The sequence below is a fragment of the Chaetura pelagica genome, unplaced genomic scaffold, assembly GCF_000747805.2.
Source record: "Chaetura pelagica isolate M959 unplaced genomic scaffold, ChaPel_1.0 scaffold737, whole genome shotgun sequence".
In the NCBI taxonomy this organism is placed as follows: Eukaryota; Metazoa; Chordata; class Aves; order Apodiformes; family Apodidae; genus Chaetura; species Chaetura pelagica.
In genome coordinates this window covers 998416-1019169 of record NW_009953813.1, presented here as the reverse complement: position 1 = coordinate 1019169, position 20754 = coordinate 998416, and the positions used below count along the sequence as shown (strand labels likewise).

Genomic DNA, 20754 nt, shown 5'->3' with positions numbered 1-20754 from the left:
ATAAAATCTGAACTCCATTATTGCTGTGTGTATTTTGCTGGCTACAGCATATACAAATCCACCTGAAAAGCACAATCATGTGCATCCTGTTACTCACCTGTGCTAACGCACCATTAGAGACTTGCATGCTTATGTCTGTACGCAAACACACACCTTTCCTGACCCCCACCTCTAGGAATGCAAGGAGCTTGGGAATCAATAACCGCTTACAGCCCTTCAATCCAACAATGTCAACTCTATTCTCCCTGGTTTACAGTGACAGACAAGCAGACTAAAGAGGGGACATCAGCATGCAGAAGAGAGATGGGCACCCTATCAGCATAAGAAGCAGGCAGACTGCTGCTCAACCCAGTAGAGGCTGTTTCTGCCTCCTGTAACCAACTGAGCAGAGCTGCTGCTGTCTCAGAAACCTTCTGCTTTATTCCCAGGACATCAGTGCAACCTGACAGAACAGGACCACAACCATGGGCCATTTTCCTGAAGTAACGTAGGACATAGGAATCATACACAGAAAATTCAGAAATAATTTAATTCTTATCTGTTTCTGAAGCCTGAGCAATTATCTTGTCCACATAAAGATGTGCTATATGATCACTATGACACCAAAACAGCTAGATTCCATATCCTGCAGAGGAGACAGAGTAAAACTGAATACATTTCAGGCACAGCAGGCTGCCTTTAAAATTGTCAGGGTGTTTTGCTGACCATTTAAAGTGAATGAACATGCAAATACACTGCACCTGAGGGTAGTCAATACCTCTGTCAATGAATTTCAACCAACTTTGCAGCATCCAGAATAACTAAAAAGCTGTAGGTAATCCCAAAGTCTGACAGGAGCTCTAATCACGTATCTTTGTCATAGCCCACAGCCTCACCTGCACAACCAGCATCTGAACATCCCAGAGCTACCTCAACCCACAATATGGCTTCATTCTCACAATCCTGACTTTCTCACTGTTATCTATTCAGAGATATCACCTCTACATAAGGAACAAATCCTATTACGCCAGGCCTGAACCTCTCCCAGTCAGAGATCGGCATTAATATAAATATAATTATGGTTGTTTAATAAATGTATGATGTCTGCTGATCTATCTTGTTAAATTAACCACTGTACTGAATTTTGCATTAGTCATGACAAAGCTTATTTTCAAAGCAGACATTTAATATGAGGAGCCAGTAGAAATTATATTTCAAGGTAGACAAATTAAAGGATCTGGCAAATATCTGTGAGGACCAAATGTGTGAAACCATAGAAGCAGTTTTGGTAGCTTGCTGCAGGTACCCAGTCTGTGCAACACATTTACTTAGAGCTGGTCAATCAGATGAGAAATTTACATAATTTCCATGTATGTAGGGGTTAGTGGGGCTGTGCTTGACCCAGAAAAAGCTTCAGTGCTTTGCCATGGAAGCCCTTCCAATCACTAAACATACTGCCTTGATCAGAAAGGTGACCTTTCTGTCACTCTTTCAGAGCCAGCCTGAGCTCTGTTTTCAGATCCCATTTATTTCATTCTCCCTCACTGGAAAAGACAAAAGGGCTGTTCTAAAAAGGTCATTGCAAAACTGGTGTCCAGCTGACTACTGCAAAATCCATATAGGCCATCAGACTGCAGGGAACATAGACCCCATCATATAGCACACTGATTGCTTTCATCTTTGGTGGAAAGGTTCATTCTAGTGGCAACAGGCTACAGTGTTGACTCCAGGTGCCTGTTCACCTGCATGCAGGACACCTGAAGGTTGCAAGCTAGGTACCAAGTTATTCAGACTTATGTTGCATTGTATGAGGTTGTCTCCCTTCTTACTCCTCACTGACATCCAGTGAGTAATATATGCCTCATCATGACATGGTTATACCTACCCTTTCTTCTTAATTCAGATAAAAGCTAGATACAAACCTGTTACTTCTCAAGCCTAGGCAGAAAAATATGAAACTGGGAGGACTGGCTGTTATGGAGCACTGACTGTTATAAAGCACTGGAACAGGCTGCCCAGAAAGGTTGTGAAGTTTCATTCTCTGCAGACTTTTAAGACCTGTCTGGATGCATTTCCGTATGACCTGCCCTAGGTGGTCCTGCTCTGGCAGGAAGATTAGACTTGATGATCTCCAGAGGATCCTTCCAAACCCTAACATTCTGTGATTCTGTGATCTTGCAAGATAAAATCATCGTATAAACTCCTCTCTAAATCAGAACAAGACTCTACACTTGCAATCTGCTGACCAACAGCTGTTGAACATTGTTATCAATGCAATAATTCCAATAGTAGTCTTCTCAAGCTTATTTTCTAGTTATTGTATCAAATGCTTTCTTACTGTTCTTAATACTGACTACCACAAATTTTTACCTTTTAGCTTCTTATATCCATTTCCTACTTCACATTGGCTGGTATCTATTTTCCCAGTTTTCTTTGTTCAGAGACAATAAATATATGCTATTATCACTCAGAAGAGATTATTTTCATCAGGCACATTTACAAAAATAACCTCTATTCTTGTTTACTCATTATATTCAGAAATACTAGTAAACAATTAGTGCTAACAAACAAAAACTGAGACTGAAATAACAGAAATCTGTCTTGCTATAATCAGTCCTGTAGATTTTACATCTATACTATGATTCACTGACTTTTACACTATTTTTTTCTCTTTACTACTAAACCAGGATCAGTTTTAGCTGAGTATGTTCCCAATTCTTGATCAGAGAATTGTACCTTTTGGACGGGTAACAAAATCCTTTAAAAAAATTGAATATTTATTCATAACACTTTTGGTTTGTGTTTTGTGGATTTTTTGGTTTTGTTGTTTTTATTTCTTGTGGTCTTCTTTGCTTATAATATTTCATCAGGTCAGGAAAATCATTCCTTAATAAGGAAACAATACACATGAACACATGTTAATAGAAATACTGTCCTCTCCCCATATTAAATGTAATTGGGTCATCATCACTAGTGTCTAGGTAACCACAAATTTGCACAACAAAGATTAATTCATCCTTTCCTGTTATAATGTAGTCCAAAATAGAGTTACATTGGATTCAATTTTTAATATTTTTTTTTTTTTGTGTTAGAAAATAATAATCTCTGAAGTTTGGAATCTAATAATATTTACTGCTGTCACATGAAATCTCAGGTACTTCTCACCCAAACTGAAGTCCGCAGCTACACATTCAATTTTGTGTACTGAATACAGGTACTTATGGGGTAACTTATTGCATTTTCTAGTTTGATTCAGTGTGGCAAGTAGGCTCATTTCCTAGACTTTGTCAGCCTTCCTGTGAATACATAGATCTGAATTATCAGTAAATGAAGATGTAACAGGCTGCCTTTCCCTCCAACCCCAGCCATGCATTCTCACTACTCTTTATATTCATCCCAAGCTGGCAGTACACCAGATTCTGAAATTTCCAAAATGTACTTTTCCTAGCAGGTTTCAGTATGAACAATTACATTATACTTTATCTGCAAGATCTTTCAATTGCTCATTCCTCAGATACTTAGCAGTAGTATGTAGACATTTAACAAGCATATTCCTTCTGCAGTTTTTCCCACACTGGTTCAATTTCTATATGACAAACTATTTGATTTTGAACTGCATTTCTTTTCACAGACCTTGCTTCCCCTGCCTCCCCTCATTTTGGCATTATTTTGTTTTGCCTTGTGAAAAATTAGTTCTCTTCCTCTGAAGTACACAGGTCCCTCAAAAGTGTGATCTCTTCTGTTTAACACTGAAAGGCATTCATCAAAAATATCCTTCTAATTCTCTATATTGCAGTAGTTGTCTTTACAAATATCTGAGAAGAATATCACACATCAACATTGACCATCTTCAAATGCTCTCTCCTGATGGCTGTGAGTGACCAACATTTTTTCATTTCTAGTATCTTCAGCTTCCTCCTGTCTGACTCTTCTCCACTTATGACATGTATGCAAATGATTTCTGAATTGTCCCCAATACCTGGCCTTCTGCAGGTTGTAAACTGTGCTGAATTGTCTCTCTTTAGACCATGTATCTTCTTCACTTGTAGATCTCCCACCAACTGGCAGCCAAAAAATTCTTCCTCAGACAAAAATTAGCACATCCAAGGCAGATCACAGCAAGTTATGTTATGTTTTCATTATTCATATGTAGTTGGAAATATAGAGTCATACCTTAAGATAAACCATAAAAATCCAAATTCTATCCAAAACTCTCCTGCAAGGCATATCAACTTCTGTCTTGGAGCTCATTTGGCATAAGCAAACCCTTACAAGTACAAGTTTATCACACACAGAAGCACATATTTCTGCTCTGTTACTCAGAATTAAAGTGCTTGCAATTCAGTTTGGCTTAATTTACTTAAGAAATTAGTTAAGCCAAATTTAATTAAGGCCACCCTCATTCTGCTTCAGAGTGTTGACATGTAGCTTAATGTGGTTTAGCTTTCCACTTGCACCTTTAGCTAATTCAGAGGCACTTTTCTGTATGTTCTGTTATAGATGATATATTAAAGAATTCAGCCAGTTTAATTATCAAGGAAGTTGAAAGGTGATGTGACTGCATTGTGCAAGTATCTTTAAGAGAACAAACTGCAAGTTACTAAAGGTGTCTCTTAAGTAGCAGAGAAAAATAACAAGAAAGAAGCTAAACACAGCAGGCAGATGAATTCAAAATAGAATAAGGCAATAATATTTAAGTTACTGACCCCTTGAACAAAATACCAGGGGACCAGATGGATTTCCAATCATGTGATGTTCTCAAATCCAATCGGAATGTTTTTCTACAAAACCTATTTACAGAAACACAACTTACCAGGCTTTCTACAAAGCTGCACCGGGGAAGCTCAAAAGCTTATGAAGTATAAGAGGTCAAACCAGATGAGCTAAGGGTCCCTCCTAACTTCTAAAACTGCATTAATTTGTTATTAAGTTTCAGTTTTCAGTGCCTAATACCTTTCCCAGAGACTGCAGCTTTCCCTGCCACAAGCCAGGCTGCATCTGGACATCCAGACAAGAGCAAGAGAACTAAGCCTACTTTGCTCTTACTATAATGCTGAAATATTTGTCAAGTATTCAGTCTGGACTTGTGACTTCTGCTTCCAAGTCCTGCTTCATACGCCATCATGCATATAGATCTCGTACACATGCAGTGCAGCATGCTGGCCTCTCTGCTGCTGTTGATTTGGGATCCCCTACCACCCCCTTCCAATGTCTAAAGTCACAGAAACAGAGAGAAGCTGTGGAGCTGTGCTGCATAGAAGGGACACTACTACTGTCATCAAGGACCTGTGACAGAATGATTCTCCAGACTGTGGGCTTATGCAATATCCACCTTATCCAACTGGAAGACCTGACACTAACTCAAGGAAAAACCCACCACATGGTCCACTCTGCAGACATGCAGTATTATTGATGATGTTTACAGCATCAGGTAAGGAAACATACTGTGATTTATGTAAAAAGAAAGATCAGTACTCTGTCAGTGAGGAGGGAATTTAGTACCTTTGAGGCAGAGAAATAAAAGTCAGTTCTGGTATACTGGGCAAAAGAGAAAGAACAGAGCTCAGATTTTAATACATAGCTTACATTTAATATTGGACAGCATATACGTATTAGATACATCAACTAGTGGAATTCACCGCTGCAGGAAGCCCTGTCTGAGAAGAGATTATGAAAGGGAATTAAAAGGTGTCATAATTATTCACAGAAAATATAACTCATTATTTCAAGGTTGTGATAATGATAATCAGACCTCATGCTGCAGTATATGATGTGGAGGAGAGACAGGTCAGCCTGGTAGGATTACATCCTTTCCATGTCTTAGTGTAATTGAATCAGCTGCATTACAGGCTGGTTTTGTTCTCTTCTGAGCCATGAGGAACCAGCCTCTGTATGAGGCAGGATACCGATTATATGGACCAATGATCTGATCCCAGCATGGCAAACATTATGATCCTAAGAGGAGCAAAATCAATCTTTGCAGAAAATCCTGTGTGTGAAAGACTTGAAAATTTAGATGCTTCTAAAATCCATGCAGACTGAAAGACAAACATGGCTCCTTTAGCCTGTGCATTTACCACCTCCCCATTGTTATTTTCCATGCCTGAGGAGTTAATTATTAGACTAGGAGCTTCATCAAAGGACAATTTTCAGCTGCCAAATAGATTTGTACAATAAATCCACACGGGGCCAGATTAACAAGCAAGAGAGACATCAGAAATCAAAAAGCTAGCTGCTGTAATTCCACTGAAAACTTGAAAGGATAATGTGCAGTGATATTTGGACTTTTAAAGGGACACCATTGAAATACTGTAGTTAGTTTTCCTTAGGAATGTTGTTTTTCTATTCCTTACCCTTCTCAAGAGATTTTTCTTTAGCATGATGAAAATCCCATGGGCATTCAAGGTCATGCCATTCAGAATTGCCTAGTGGGCTTCAAATAAAACAGTAACATTTCAACCAGAGAAATCACATACACGTGTGTGACTGCAATTGCCTGATTTCTGTCATGCTACAATATTTATAATACAAAATTAAAAGTCACCTTTAAGCATCTAATTTGCTTCACTTCTGTAGTCTTCTGTTTGCTCCAATAATTTGTACTGTGAACAGAGCTAAGGCTTAAACAAATCCACATCTGAAGTCAAACCAGGTCTTCAACTATATCCATAAAATGAATAAATACAATTCAGAGATTAACCTGACCACAAATTGCTAGTCGTTTTCAGCCTTCTGGCACTACAAAAGACTATTTGACTTCTGAGCATGACAGTATTGATTTCAATACTAAGAAAGTTTGTTCCTCCTTACAGCACATGGAAGGACCCACTTTCTTGGTCACAAGGTGACAGCATTAGTTGTTTTTATGTCTCTGCATGAGTACACTGGTTTTGTTTATTTTCAAACAGGGTGAAAATAACAGTAGCTTGTCAGCAGGGTGAAAATATGGAGGTCAGCCATTGATTCAAATCTTGTTCCCTCATAAAACGCAATCTCTCCTCCATGCAACCTCAAGTGCAATTGCAAATGGATTTTTTTTTTGCTGTAAGTAGGTGTGTTGCCCAGACCAGTAATATCAAAACTTGAGACTCTTTCATCTAATCCTGCCCTCTCCAGTTCTGGAAGATGGGTATTACAGGATTCTTGCTCTTCAGATTCTATGTAGTCTTGTTCATTTCCTTTGTAAAGAAATAGTTTGATAAACCCACCAAGTCTGTATCGATCAACTCCTTTCTCAAAGACAGCATTGAAATATGGAAAGACTGAGTTGCAAGCAGGTATCTAGGGAAGTGCAAAAGCAGCTGAGGGAGAAAGATCCCATAAGCAAAGGACAAACATCTGTTGTTTTGCATTACATTTGGGAAAAAAGAAATCTAGAGGAATATCAGCATTCAAGATAGGAAAGAATAAAGAGATAATGTCTTCTTTGCACTCCTCAGGCCTGAAGAGTTTGCTGTGTCCCCTGGTTTAATAAAAAGTGAACTACTAATGAGGAAATTCTAACACCATTAGCACATGAAAGGAAGACAGGAGATTGCAGGGATTTGTTGGAACAAGGACTCTAAGGCTAAGCCCCAAAGAAGAGGGGTAAATTGCAGAGCTAAGGCAAACGCTTCAATTATATAATGGTGGAAAAGGGTGGGCCAAGAGGAGGTACATGAGTGCTCTGCTTGGCTGTTCTGCATGCCAGCCACGGCAGCTGAACCTCAACAGAACTGGACACCTCCCAGCTTTGCAGAGTCAGATCTATTATGATCTCACCCCTGTCGTCATTTTTTATTGTGCCATAATTTAACCATATGGCAGGGGACTTATTCTTCTGTTGTGCAGCAAGTCAGCACCCAATAATCTATCAACAATGAAGACAAAGAAGTTGATTTAAGATACTCCTTCTGCCAAAAGGCTGCAGATTGGGCCAGGCTGTCTGTTTAGGAGCTGGAGAAACAGATATCCCCTTAATGTCAACATTGAAATTGGTTCCAAAAGGCAGAGAAGCTAGCAAATCTGGCACTTCTTTATGGTTCAAGACCATATTTTTTCTCCTTTTGTAACATGTTTTTACCAAGAAAATCTGGGTTAGGATATAATGCCTATATTTCCTGCCAAGCCACGATTTGCATCCTATTTTTCAGCCTGAATGACTGAGACAGAGAAATATGATTTGCATGACTCTGAGGTCCTAAAATGGAACCCAAGATTCCATGTTCTTCTACCTACAGTCTTTTGTCTATTCAATTTTATGCTAATATTGTCTTCATCACTCCTGTTTCTACAGATATATAATGGGATATCTTCACATTGAAGGAGAAGGAAACTAGAGAAACATCTACTCACATGAAATGTTATGAGGACAACACTTTTGAGCCCAAAGTTGTCTTCACTGCTAGAATTGCTCTGTGGCAGCCTGTAGCATCACCCTGGGATGCCTGTGGAGAGTTCTCATCCAGGACTAACTCATTGGACTCAATAGAGCCTAACAGGACTAGAAAACACTGGTTATGTAGCTACAAACCAAAAGACACAACTTCAGCCCAATCACTATGTTGCTTCAGCAATTAAATATCATAAAACACACATTATGGCACTGTAAGGATTCATCACTCCTGTCATGAATGCTGTGTCAAAAGCTATGTTTGGGAGTAAAATATCTGGAAATGCCAAAGATCAGTACTAAACTACACTATACAAACCTTAATGCACAAGTACTAACCTTGGTGGGAAAGTTCAGAACAGGATCACACAGCAAGCTTAAAAGACTAGTGCTGTGGGAATAGGTTGTGATATGACTTCCCTGTGGCTCATTCCCACTAGAGGAGCCTCAAACTCAGTTTGAACTGTGTTAAGATCACCACAGTGACAGCTCTTCTATAGAGAATTTCCTTTTTTCTTTAACCAAATGTCTGCAGCCAGAATAACTTACAGTCTAGTACGTGACTAAAGATACAATGTGATGCTTCTCTTGGTTTTTATCAGGATGGAGCTGGCAGAGGCACTATTGTTTCCTTCCATACAGAGTCTAAGAGGGAGGGAACACATTCACAAGCTATTCCCAGTGCACTGCCAACACATCCTTCCTTCCAAGATGGTCCAGGTCCCTGGAATATCTCTCCGAAGCTTATTATCCAACTCTGCCTTGATATGACACTTGGATACACATTAATAATGAAAAAGACTAAAATACTGCTGTCCAGTGGTCTTTGACAATTCTTGAGTTGGGTTCCTGAGTGCTCTGGGGACAGGGAGGCTAAAGAAACTCTATTCATTCTTCCCCATTAAGTGTAATTCTCTCTTGTTTTTACTAACCCTGTGAGTTCAAACACAATGAAACATCCCTCAGTCCCCTAAAAACTAGAATCTTTCAAGCTGGGAACAGGAAAGCAGATGGCCTGAGAGACAGCTGCAATCCACTGCAGCAGGTGTCTTGGAGAACTGTTTTCCAAAATCTGTTTCAAGGCAACATTCACGGGACACCTCAACAGATGGACTAATGCACAGTATTTGGCAGGCAAACACCCTGTGTTAACTTCTTGAAAGAGGTAAGGAACTATTCAGTTGCCCTGAGAAAATGTCCGTTTATTTGCACAGCATCATACTCAGTCTATTTGGTTAAGAGACTATTGCTTTTCAAGAGTCATTCACAAAGCACCTACTTTTGGCAAACATTGGAAGAGGGGTGCCGAGTATTCTCAGTGAAAGGCTTCAAGCAGTCACACACTTCCCAGAAAACAGGTCGTTTTATAAATAGGGTAAAAACCCCAAACCAGTTCCTCTGCCCCCCCAAAAAACCCAAACAAATGAGAATTAAGCCTCCTTCAGAAATTATTACAAGAAAAGTGACCCTACTCAGCTGCTGATCTTTCCAAAACCAGCAAGGATAAACTGACTTGGTGTCAGTCAGTGGATCAAGAAGTGGGAAGACAGGTCATAGAGGTCTGAAGATCTGCAAAATTTACAGATTTTTAAAGAAAATAAATGGTCCTCTCATATGACAATATTGAGCACCTCCAACAAAATGTTACTCTATAGCAATAACACCCATGACTTTTGGGAACAGAGATGATCTTTACATCTCATGTCTTTGGTCTCACTTGCCTTAATACAACTGTCTTACTACCCACCAAGAAATATGAGACTAGCCAGGATAGTCCTACTGACATACTGCAGTTTTCTTGGAGATATAAGGGCCAAAGAATCCCTATGAAGTTATCCAAGTTCTGTCCTTGCTTTTCCAAACAGTCTGAGAGTGACAAAGTCACACCTTCAAACTCCTATCATTTGATGTGGCACAAACCAAACAGATTCGAGAACAGTTAGGCATGTGATTTTTTACTTAGCATTCTATCAACTAATTAAAACAAACAAACCAACTTAACGAAGGAAAATCCTGCAGCAGTAGATATACGGATCTACAACAAATACAAACACCTACCATATCCCAATCTCTTTGCTCAGAAACCCTCTCTTCTCTTCCCCCACACACCTTTCCTCCACTTTAAAATGCCATTAATCTTTGTATAATTTTATGAAGTGAGGCCCACAAGCCTAAAAGCTATAATTAGAATATCTTACTAAATGAATCACCAATCAATTAGTGCAAGAGGTTGGCAAAAATAATAGAAGCAGGAAAATAAAGCAAATAGGATACAAACTCTTGCCTTGGGTAACAACTTAAGAAAACAGAACAAGCGAAACCCTTTATTTGAACCTTCAGTCCTTAGATTGCTATTAGATAACTGGGGTTTTTTTTGTACTTCCTTGCTGTTACAGCTGCTTCCAATTTGAGCCACCTTGGACCAGAACTGGAAGCAGAACTATCAGAAAGAAAATCTTTCTTGTTCTCAGCATTTGTTTTTGAATGAGATCCCCAGAGCACAGAGGATCAGCTAAACACACACATTTTAGACATAATTTTTTTAAAATAAACTTTTGAGTGCTTTTGGGACTTGCCCATACCTCAGAAAAGTGCAAGCTCTGGAGGACAAAAGAAATCAGAAATGAAGAAAAGTCTGTCTGACTTGCAAAGACAACATAGGCATTTTCCAGAAATATACAAAGAAAGCATAGAATACATCCTATTCCTTTACTTTTTATTTCTACAAGTACTTATCAAACATGCTTTGTGGTAAGAATATTGCTGAAACCATTTTTGTTGGTGGCTGAACACTGGCAAGAGGCCAAATTAAAATTATTTGTAAATTTGTGCTCCAGACTTCCAATTACACAAACAATATACATCTGAGTGAAGAACAGAAGCAGTATCATACAACCTGCAAACTCCATCAAAACAACTCAATTTCTATTAACTGTAATAAACTGCTTATGAATAAAGCATGGATTAAAATTATTCACAGAAACTTGGCAAGTAATCTTGAATAGTAAGGAAGACTAAGAAAATATTTCATTTCCTATAGATAACTATTAAAAAAATAGTGATGTGATTCAATGGAAAAGACATACATTGGTAGCAATTTGGCTAATTTGGACAGAAACAGCTCAAACCAGAGAAGTCCACCTCTGAAAAACTAGAAAGAGGGAAGGCTTTGGTCTTGGCATATTGCTTTAGTTCAGCCACAATTCTGTGGTTAATCAGTAGCTCCTTATTCATTTTAAATAATTCAGGTCATGCTAGCCAGGTTAAAGGGGTGGGAAACATCAGGTGTTCCAATTAGACTCTCACCACATTTGTTTAACAAAGACATTTTGAATAACTATCAACAGAGTCTTATGAACTGCATGTCCACAGTGCTTGGTGCTGATCTCTCTGCTTCCAGTTTCTCTGAAAAAGGAACAGCTTTTTCCTCTAATCAAGTCTGATGAGAAAATTTGGGGTATTCAATTCCTCTGACTGAGAAGCATTAAACCGGACAGAAAAAAATTCTCTTTATTATGCTCTCCCAAAGGTTTTCTTCAAAGAGGGATCCATATCACTAGTAAAATCTCTTTCAAAGGACACTGCCAAGATATCGGCAATAATTTTAAAACTCATTTGTTACTCCTTGTGGTTTATAATCCCTTCGAAGCAAGAAGCTAAAATCTATTTCTGTTAGTACTCCATCTCCTCCACCAGGCACAACATGCCAAGCAAAATGCTTTTCCAACAGCATGTACTCATACAGCATGAGGCTGCATTTTGTAGATTTGTTGTTTTAGCAAGACATACAGTTTGGAACTCAGCTGTATACCATGGCATAAAAGATGTTAACTTGTAGTATGACACACACAGTAGTGAACGGAACAGGACTGTGCAATAGCTATAGAAGGGTCTTAATTAGTAGGGTAGGTAACAAGGGATCAAGAAGAACAGTGAAATAGTGTAACAGAATAGAACATGGCAACAGCAAAAGGATGTGTGAGTTTAACAGTCAGTCACACAAGGAATGGGAAAATAACAGTATGTGTTACTGGAAATTTGATTCTTTTGGGATGATGATGCTACCAGACTGTACCTGTACTAAGCAGAACTTACTGTACAGTCTTGCTTTCAGGCTTGGAGGAGTAAAAGCTCAAACAAGATGAAGCAAAGAAATTATAATAATTTTTTTTTAAAAAATTGTTTTCTGTTTTGACCAGTGGCTTTTAAACTGACAGAAGCAGGAGAGAGAAATTCTGGTGAAAATCAGCTGCTTTGCTTTTAGCAACTTTCAAATGGGCACACTGCTCCTCTAAGACTGAATTGGGCAATCCAGACAAAATGAAAATTAGTTTGGATATTTTTTTTCCTCCTTTTGTTCTTCCTTAGGTTGAAAAAAACCTTAGATAAGATCAATAGTTTCTTTAATTTTATGTTTCTCTTCCTTTAGGGTAGTTGGCTTATTGTGTTTCCATTGATCACACAGACAGGGAGATTCGACAGAGACAAACCACTTCTTTTCTCCCCTCATTTCCACCCTCATCTCCATTTGAAATCAAATGGCTTCTAAACGAGGCTGGGGTCACTATCTTTCTCATTTACATATCAATAGTACCACATTCCTGCCTTACCTTTCAATCATTAAACTACTGTAAAAATGAAGGCTATGTTTCAATCTAAGAGAAGACACACACACTTCTTGGGGAAACTCTAGCAGGATTTTTCCTAGACACTCTATCAGAAAACCTATCTTCTGGCTTACCTTGGCCTTTCTAAGGCTTTCCTGCTCTTCCTAAACCCTTTGCACAATCCCTATCAGATGACTCTGATAGGTCGAAGCTGAGTATTAAGCGGTATTTTGCAACAAAATCTTCAGGTCAGCCTGCCCAGTCCATATCCTAAATAATCCACTTGTAAGAACAAGTAAACAAGGAAGCAAGAATCAACTCTAAAGAAAGCTAAAAGGAAGAAGCAGCAGCCTGTCAATGTAAATTATTTGAAGGAGATAGTTTATGTGTTTATATGCAGCTCCAGTATTAATGTCAACATAAAAAATTATATTCCATTTTGATACTAACAATTTGGGTATTTAGTGAACTCAGAAAAAAATTAGTGGAAATACTTTAAAACTGCTCAAATCAGAGAAACTGCAAGAAATGTTTGGATTACCCTTATGATGAAGAAATGGTGAAGAAATTCCCCCTAATGGGAACATTTATGTATCCTCCACCACTGAGAGAAATTACAATGCTAAACAAAGGAAAAATAAATCATTAAAAAGGATACAGGACCTCAAAAAATAACCCAAAAATCCAACTGGGACTCAGATTTTCAGGGGGCTCAGAATGGAAATTTCAGAACTGTTTTACAGCTTATAGACGTCCTTATAAGCTATAAGAACACTGGATCCTGTCACCAGTGACAAGCTCTCACATGTCAACTTGCTCCTGTCCTCAGGGGCTGCCTGTGATGCTGATCAGTGATAAAAAGAGGATAAGAAAGAACGTAAAATATAATTTCATACATTTTAAAGTATTTATTTTTAAAAAAAAGAATCCTGAACCATCTGCATTAGGTCTTTCTGCTTATTTTTAGTGCCTCTACTGTATAATACAGGGTCCCTGTGGATGGCACAGTGCTTAAGTGCAACATTTGAATGTGGCATTTAATGTTCTTTTTCTACTATTTCAAGTATCTAATGGCACAAATTAAGCAAATTTGGGTTAAGGACCTCACAGATGCTGAAGGAGAAACAGAATAAATCATTAGATCTTGATACAATCTTATGCATCATTGTTTTTAGGTCATACTGTGGTTATCTAGGAAATCAGTGAAATCCTTCTCTATGGAGATCACTAGGAGTTTTGTCATTGACTTCAGTCGAGGTAGATTGTCCCCTGCTGTCTAAAAAAGATTCAAAACCACTGTCCTGACCTGTGGTGCCTAGTAAAAAACCATTAACACTTCTCAGGAGTAGGTAGTGTTAGATGTAATGCCCAGGGCAATTATATTCTCCTTTAAACTGCTGGTTTTTTCTTCTGCCTTTCCTGTCTTGGAATTGATGTGTGTATAGTAGAACATGGTTGAAACAGCAGCTGTGTATTTCCTGGCTACATTCTACAGAGAGGTAAAAGCATTAGTATAGAGCTTCCAAAGATAATAATTTTAATGTCTTGTTAATTAATAGTTATTTGTAATAATGGCCCTTTCCTTAAGAATCTTTTAGGCTCCTTAACTGCTTATTAATGCTGCATGATAAGGATTGCTCCCTAGTGGGAGAAATGAGGTGGAATATGGAAGCCTTTCAATGAAAGCAACAGGTTTGGGAAGAGAAATAATTCACTGTTTGAGTGAATGGAGAATTATGATCACGCAAATGCAATTAACAGAGTTCATCCTGTGTACTTAAAAACTGCCAGGATCATCTCATACATTGATATCTCTGATGCATTCAGTATGTGTTCAGCCCTTCCTATCAAGACTGGAAACTCATTTGATGTGAAATTCAGGTCTGTCTAGATCACAATCACAGGTATACCTTGAGCTAAGGGACAGCTGTCAAAACCAGCCTCAGATTAGCTAGCTCTGGCCCTAAGTAACAGGCAACTCCAAACACAGGATCCTCACTGCAGGCTCAAATTTGGCTAGGTGAATATTCAGGTAGGTAGCCTATATCAAAGATCTTGGTGCCAACACTACTCAAGATAATTACCTTAGAACTAGGCTCAAAGACGTCCATAAGACTTGCCAACACATTTTTTACAACACTGTGAATTCTCTTATTAGTGCCCTGTACCATCTCAAAAGCATTCCTTCCTTCAGGTTAACACTTTTGGCTCTAGACTAGAGTTTCTTTTTATTTCAGTATTGAATAAACCTCACGGCAAGGACTCTACTTTCCTGACAGAAACTAAGAGTGAGAGAAATAACAGAAAGATTTCACTGAGTAGAAACTCAGAAGTGTGGCTACGTGGGTCTGGAGAGATGAGACAATGTTAAGCATCAAGACAACAGCTATTTCCTCTGCCTTACTGCTCCAAGCTCATGAGATGTGCATTAGGAGGAGGGTGGCACAGGGTTCCTTGAAAGATTTACTCACTTTGTAGAGTCCATGGCTGCAGCCACAGTACGTGCTCTCCATGGTGTAGCTCCTCAACACACCCATTTCCTTCCATACCACCACCCGGGCTGTTGACTCCCGGGATTTCTCCACCAGGAAGCTGCAGCTGTTCATGACAAATGCCGGGGCCACTTTATCCAGGATTTTAGGAAGAGTCTAGGAGAAAATATCAGCAGTGATGAGAAAATTAATTGAACAGGTGTACATGTGTTTACATCATACACACATATGTAAAGTTCTGTGGGTTTTATCTGTATAATACTAAAATCTATTTGTAAACACTGTTAGTGAGAGCACTGACATGTCCATCCCATGTGAAATCCTCAGATTCTAACATTAGTTTCATCTCCAGATTCTAATATTTGTTTCATCCCAAGGACTAAAATGCACAATATCCAGTACACTTGGTATATCTCGTTCAAAATCAAACATTTTTACACCCAATTGTTTGGGACTGCTGGAATAAAAAAAAAAATAAATTATTTTCAGGCTGCTTCAGCATTAACCTACACCTGGTCAAGAGGGCTGTGGTCATTGTAGTTAAACTGCAGTTCAGTACCTGATATTTTCATTCCGCTCCAGCTATATTCTACTTCCTCCCATCATGCATCCAAAATTTGACAAGGGATCCAGCTACAGGAGGAGTTTTGTCTGAACTTAACACACAGCAGAGAAAGGGGATGTGTATTCTCACGGAAGGTCACATACAATTATATGAAAATAGAGCTTAACATTTAAGTAACTGGTATTGTGAAACAAACCAAAACATTCTCATCTGAATCCAAATGATACATTTTATACACTTCAGTTAGAGAGTCACAATAAAAAGGAACCATAAAAAAAAACCAAACAGTAAAAATTACATCTTAGCCCTGAGTGATTTATTTATTCTAGAAATCCTATTTCCTAACAACAAAGTCTGCACTCACTGAAGTATCAAGTATTCCCATCAGTGAAAAGGCAACAATTGCCAGTTGTTACATAGTGCTAGATGTGTTACTTATACACTCTATAAAAACATATACTAGATATATTGACCCCAAGTGTGCTCTGTGTGGAAACCAGACCTTTAGGTGTGTCTAAATTTAGTGCTAGTTTACCAACCATAACATATGCCAAAAAGACCATTTGATCCATCTAAAGAAGAGCAAGCAAAACGAGGACATTCTTTATGTAATTTGATTACAGCTTTCTTAAACATCTGCACTTATTGCTAATGGCATTTACCCTTGAATTTCTTTCAGTTTGGGTGGTGAAAGCCAACCATCTAATTTCACTTTCCAATAACAATCAGTTTCACTGGCTGATTCTGAGCAATTGCAGTTCTATTCTCTTGAGCTTTTACCTCATAGCACAGCACAGGAATATTTGGTTTCGTTGAAAGTAGAATGCATTTTCCAAAACATGTTTGATGTAAATTATAAATTTTTGGCCTAAACTATTTTGTAATATCTCCTGCAAACAGCTTAACCATGTACATCCCCCTAATAAAAAAGTAACTAATTTTTCAGTATATTCTGTCTACAGCTGTCAATGGACTTCACTAGTTCTATAAGGTATAAATCTAAAGATCTATAATACCAATTTTTCAGATGAAAAAAATGGAGGTGGAAAAACTGGAATAAATTTAGCAAGAGATTCCATTTTAAATGTGAGACCACCATGAGCCTCACTCTTAAGTCAAGATCTCCAGTGTGCTAAGAGGTACAGTACTCCCTTTCCTGTGGGCACACTGAACAGAGGGATCTTTAAAATAGGCTGCTTGCCTCAAACAGAGCATCCAGCACTTCTGGATTGTCTTTAAAATGCTACTTGCTGCATGGGAATCACTAAATAATATGCTTGCATACGGCGCTTCCAGTTTCCCTAATTCAGGTTGAACAAGAATTTTAAAAAAATGCAGCAGAGCCATATCATCCAGATGTTTCTAAGCCTCAGCATGATCATGAAATCCAGTTAAACTGTATGTGAAGTATCAGATAATTGTATTCTGCTCTTATCTGAACCAACACACTTTTTTTTTTTTTTTGGCAAATATATACTGTTAAATACAATAATCAGATCCTTAATCCAGTTTAGCTTTTTGAAACAATTTAAATTATATACATAATCAATCTTTTTACATTTAATTAAATAAAGATGCTGACAGGTAACAGTAATGTCTTTGCATTCAAGTCTCATTTAGGAGTATTAACAAATCTGAATTTAATATTCTTCTCATTTTACCAGCATTCACTGGACTTCACACTAATGGTTCTTTCTTCTCTACTTATTCTTGTCATTAATTATCTTTCAATAGTATATTTAGAATGAGTCAAAGCACACCCTTTTAAAGGATGTTTTTATAATACTGCAGCAGGGTGACTGTGTTCCCTTTCTCACACGCAGCTGAATTTAGCATGTACAACAGCAACGGAAGCTACTCCCCTCACACAAGACCCTGTCCATAAACCTCCAGTTCCATTAGGAGAGAAAGGAATTATAATTCTTTACTCATGTCCTTGCAGAAATTGCTGTCAAAGGGGTCTGGAATGACTATCAAAAGGACAGATCTTCAAGGTGGGCTTTGCATTGCCCATGCTGCACAAGTCACTCAAGGACACCAAATATTATGAGGTAAGGAAGACCCTTCCTCCTCTATATTGGCAAGGACCACAGCTGAGTCCATGCCTATAAGGGCAAAAGCATTTACAAAAACAACCAATGAATTCTTAAGGTATTTGGTTTCTGCTCCCAAGGAGAAAAATCAGTCATGGAGGCCAGATTAATCCCCAACTACTTCCAGGAGGTAGGAGAGAATCCTGTGCAAGCAGGAAGTTGCTCTGAGGCTGTAGTGATTACCTGCTGCAGTTTGCAATTGCAGCATGTTCTCCTATAGAACCAGATTCCCCTGCCTAAGAAGGAAGAGGGTGACTCATGGACAGGAAGTGCAGCAGGCACCCACCTCCCTGTTGTGTGCAAAAGAGAGGATTTGAACCACAAAATCTTTCTTTAGGCCAATGCAGAGTATTCTTGGGCAGCCTTGGAGCCTTTCTTCATTGCAAATTCAAGACAGCTTCCGTATGCTGACATCAGCATTTGAATTCTGTTTGTGTAGCAGCAAACCATCCTCAGTCTTTTCAAGCCTTCTGAATTCAAACACAACAAAAGATGTCCTGGCTGTAAGTATCCTCCCTGCTTTCTCTGTGAAACAGAATGCTTGCCACAGGGACCCCTCATGACAAAGGCTGAAGCACTTTCTTCTAGTAAAGTTTCAGCATGCTGGGTATAAAGCCATAAGATGAACAGAGAAAAGTGTGGCATCCTTATGGGAGGATAATCAGTGTTTGTGCTGAAGTAGCAAAAATTGAAGAGATATAACCTGAGAAAGACTTTTCAACCTCTTTCAGATTAGAGTGAACAAAGCTATACCTCTATCATCAGTATAAGGCCATAACTAACGTTCGGTGAAAATGATGGGTTTTAAGACTATAACTAGAATTTATAAGAGACTCTTTTTTTTCCACAGAAATGTCTCATTTAAGAGGAAAATATCATCTAACCAGACACAAAAAAAGAAAATAGATGAACAGGAACTATAGAGAGCAGCTTGATGAGCAAGACATTCACATGAAGTAGAAATAAAACAGGTTTTAGTATTTGCTCTAATTCCAGAAGAAAATTCCTAGCTATAACACCAGGCACTTGCTGTGGAGATAACTCCACTATGTTAGATCTCTCTGACTGCTGTTGAATTCTCTTGTCTTTTCAGTGGAACAAGGAGCATTTTGTAATGAAGTAATTCAACTGAGTAGGACAGTGGTACATTGTCATTTTCTCAGTTACCATTAAATATTTCCTATTGGTTTTCTTATTATGGTCAGGTAAGGGGACAAAATTTTCTGTATGTTTAGAAATTACAAAACACACAAAAATATGGCTGCCCTATTAGTCTATAGCTAAAGTTTATTACACAACATCTTACCAACATTAAATAAATAGGGACCCACCTACTGACAATATTCTTGCCAATATCTGGTGCATGAAAATACTATGCATGATTTGGAACTGTTTGGACTGTTCCTCCTCTGGAGTACGGGAAGTTACACCTATCTCCAAAATTTTATATTACCTGCATAGGTGCACACATATGTCAGGAACTACAGAAAAGAACAAGGTGGTCCTACCCTATAGCCAACATCTTCTGTGATAACTGCTGTGTCAACCATGCAGCCTGCTTGCCACAAGGTCTCCTTGATGCTACAGCCATAAAGAAACACATTGTTTTTCTGGGAGTGTCCATGGTAGTCACAGAATACCTAGGGAGAAAAAATAATATATATATATTAAAAAAAATTAGACTTGAACATTGACAAAGAAAAAGTTTCCTGGTTATTCACAGTAAGAACTGTAAGACTGCAGTGGAGGATTAATATTTTCTTCAGGTCTCTTCAGAGGAGCTTAGACTGTGTCATGCCTATAACATCTGTCAAACTTCTTTAGCCAGTTGTGTCTTGGTTTATCTATTCAATCTGACATGATCTCAGGGATCCAGAGTCAAGACTGCTGCATTTCCATCTGCAGCAGAAATAAACATGACATCTGTGCAAGAATCCATGGCAACTTAGGAGCAGAAGGGTTCAAGGTAACTGACAATACAACAACAGAGCAATTTGTCCCAACCTTTCTACATCTAAACTCCTAAACTCCAGCTTTATCCTCATGAGATTTGAAATCTATGCTTCCCCAAGCAATTAAACACCACTTTGGCTTCTTTAAATTCAAAACCTGTGATACTTAATTTTCAGGGAAAGATAATTGTACAACTGTACTGCACAATGCTATCAGGTCTTTGCATGAGTTCCTGGAAGCCAAGCACACACATGACCTATCTTCATGGCAAATCATCTCTTTCCACACTGTCTAATCTATCTGTCTATCTAATCCATCTCTTTCATCTCAGCTGTCATATAAACTAGGCACAAGGCGCATCACCAGTTTTAGCGGAAGCTTTGATTGCCTTCATAGGCAGGTATCGACTCTTATAGAAATGAAAATCACAATTTAATGACCCAAGAAGTAAATATTGACTGAAGTCTTAAAGAATAATCAATCTCAGTGCCCTCTGAGATATAAAGTCAATATATACACTGCTGTTACATATATTTTCCATGTCTTTATCAGGAATATTCTGAAACCTGACAATGAAAATACAAGAATTTCTAAAGAGAAGGAGTTGGTTCATTTTAAACCACTACTCATCACTGAGTACAAAGGAGCTTCAAGATTTCATTGAAACAGTTTTTCATGGCATATATCAGAGACA

General features: G+C 38.4%; 1 protein-coding gene across 1 annotated transcript in view; it reads right to left on the bottom strand.

The window, feature by feature from the left end:
- The window catches only part of AGBL1 (ATP/GTP binding protein-like 1), a 276400-nt gene that overhangs the window by 101590 nt on the left and 154056 nt on the right, over positions 1 to 20754 (bottom strand). Inside the window, exons 20-21 of the mRNA XM_010001309.1 lie at positions 19616 to 19747; positions 15429 to 15605 (exon numbers count right to left, since the gene is read on the bottom strand). Of these exons, the coding sequence (XP_009999611.1) occupies positions 15429 to 15605; positions 19616 to 19747 (309 nt within the window). The remainder of the gene's footprint in view (positions 1 to 15428; positions 15606 to 19615; positions 19748 to 20754) is intronic.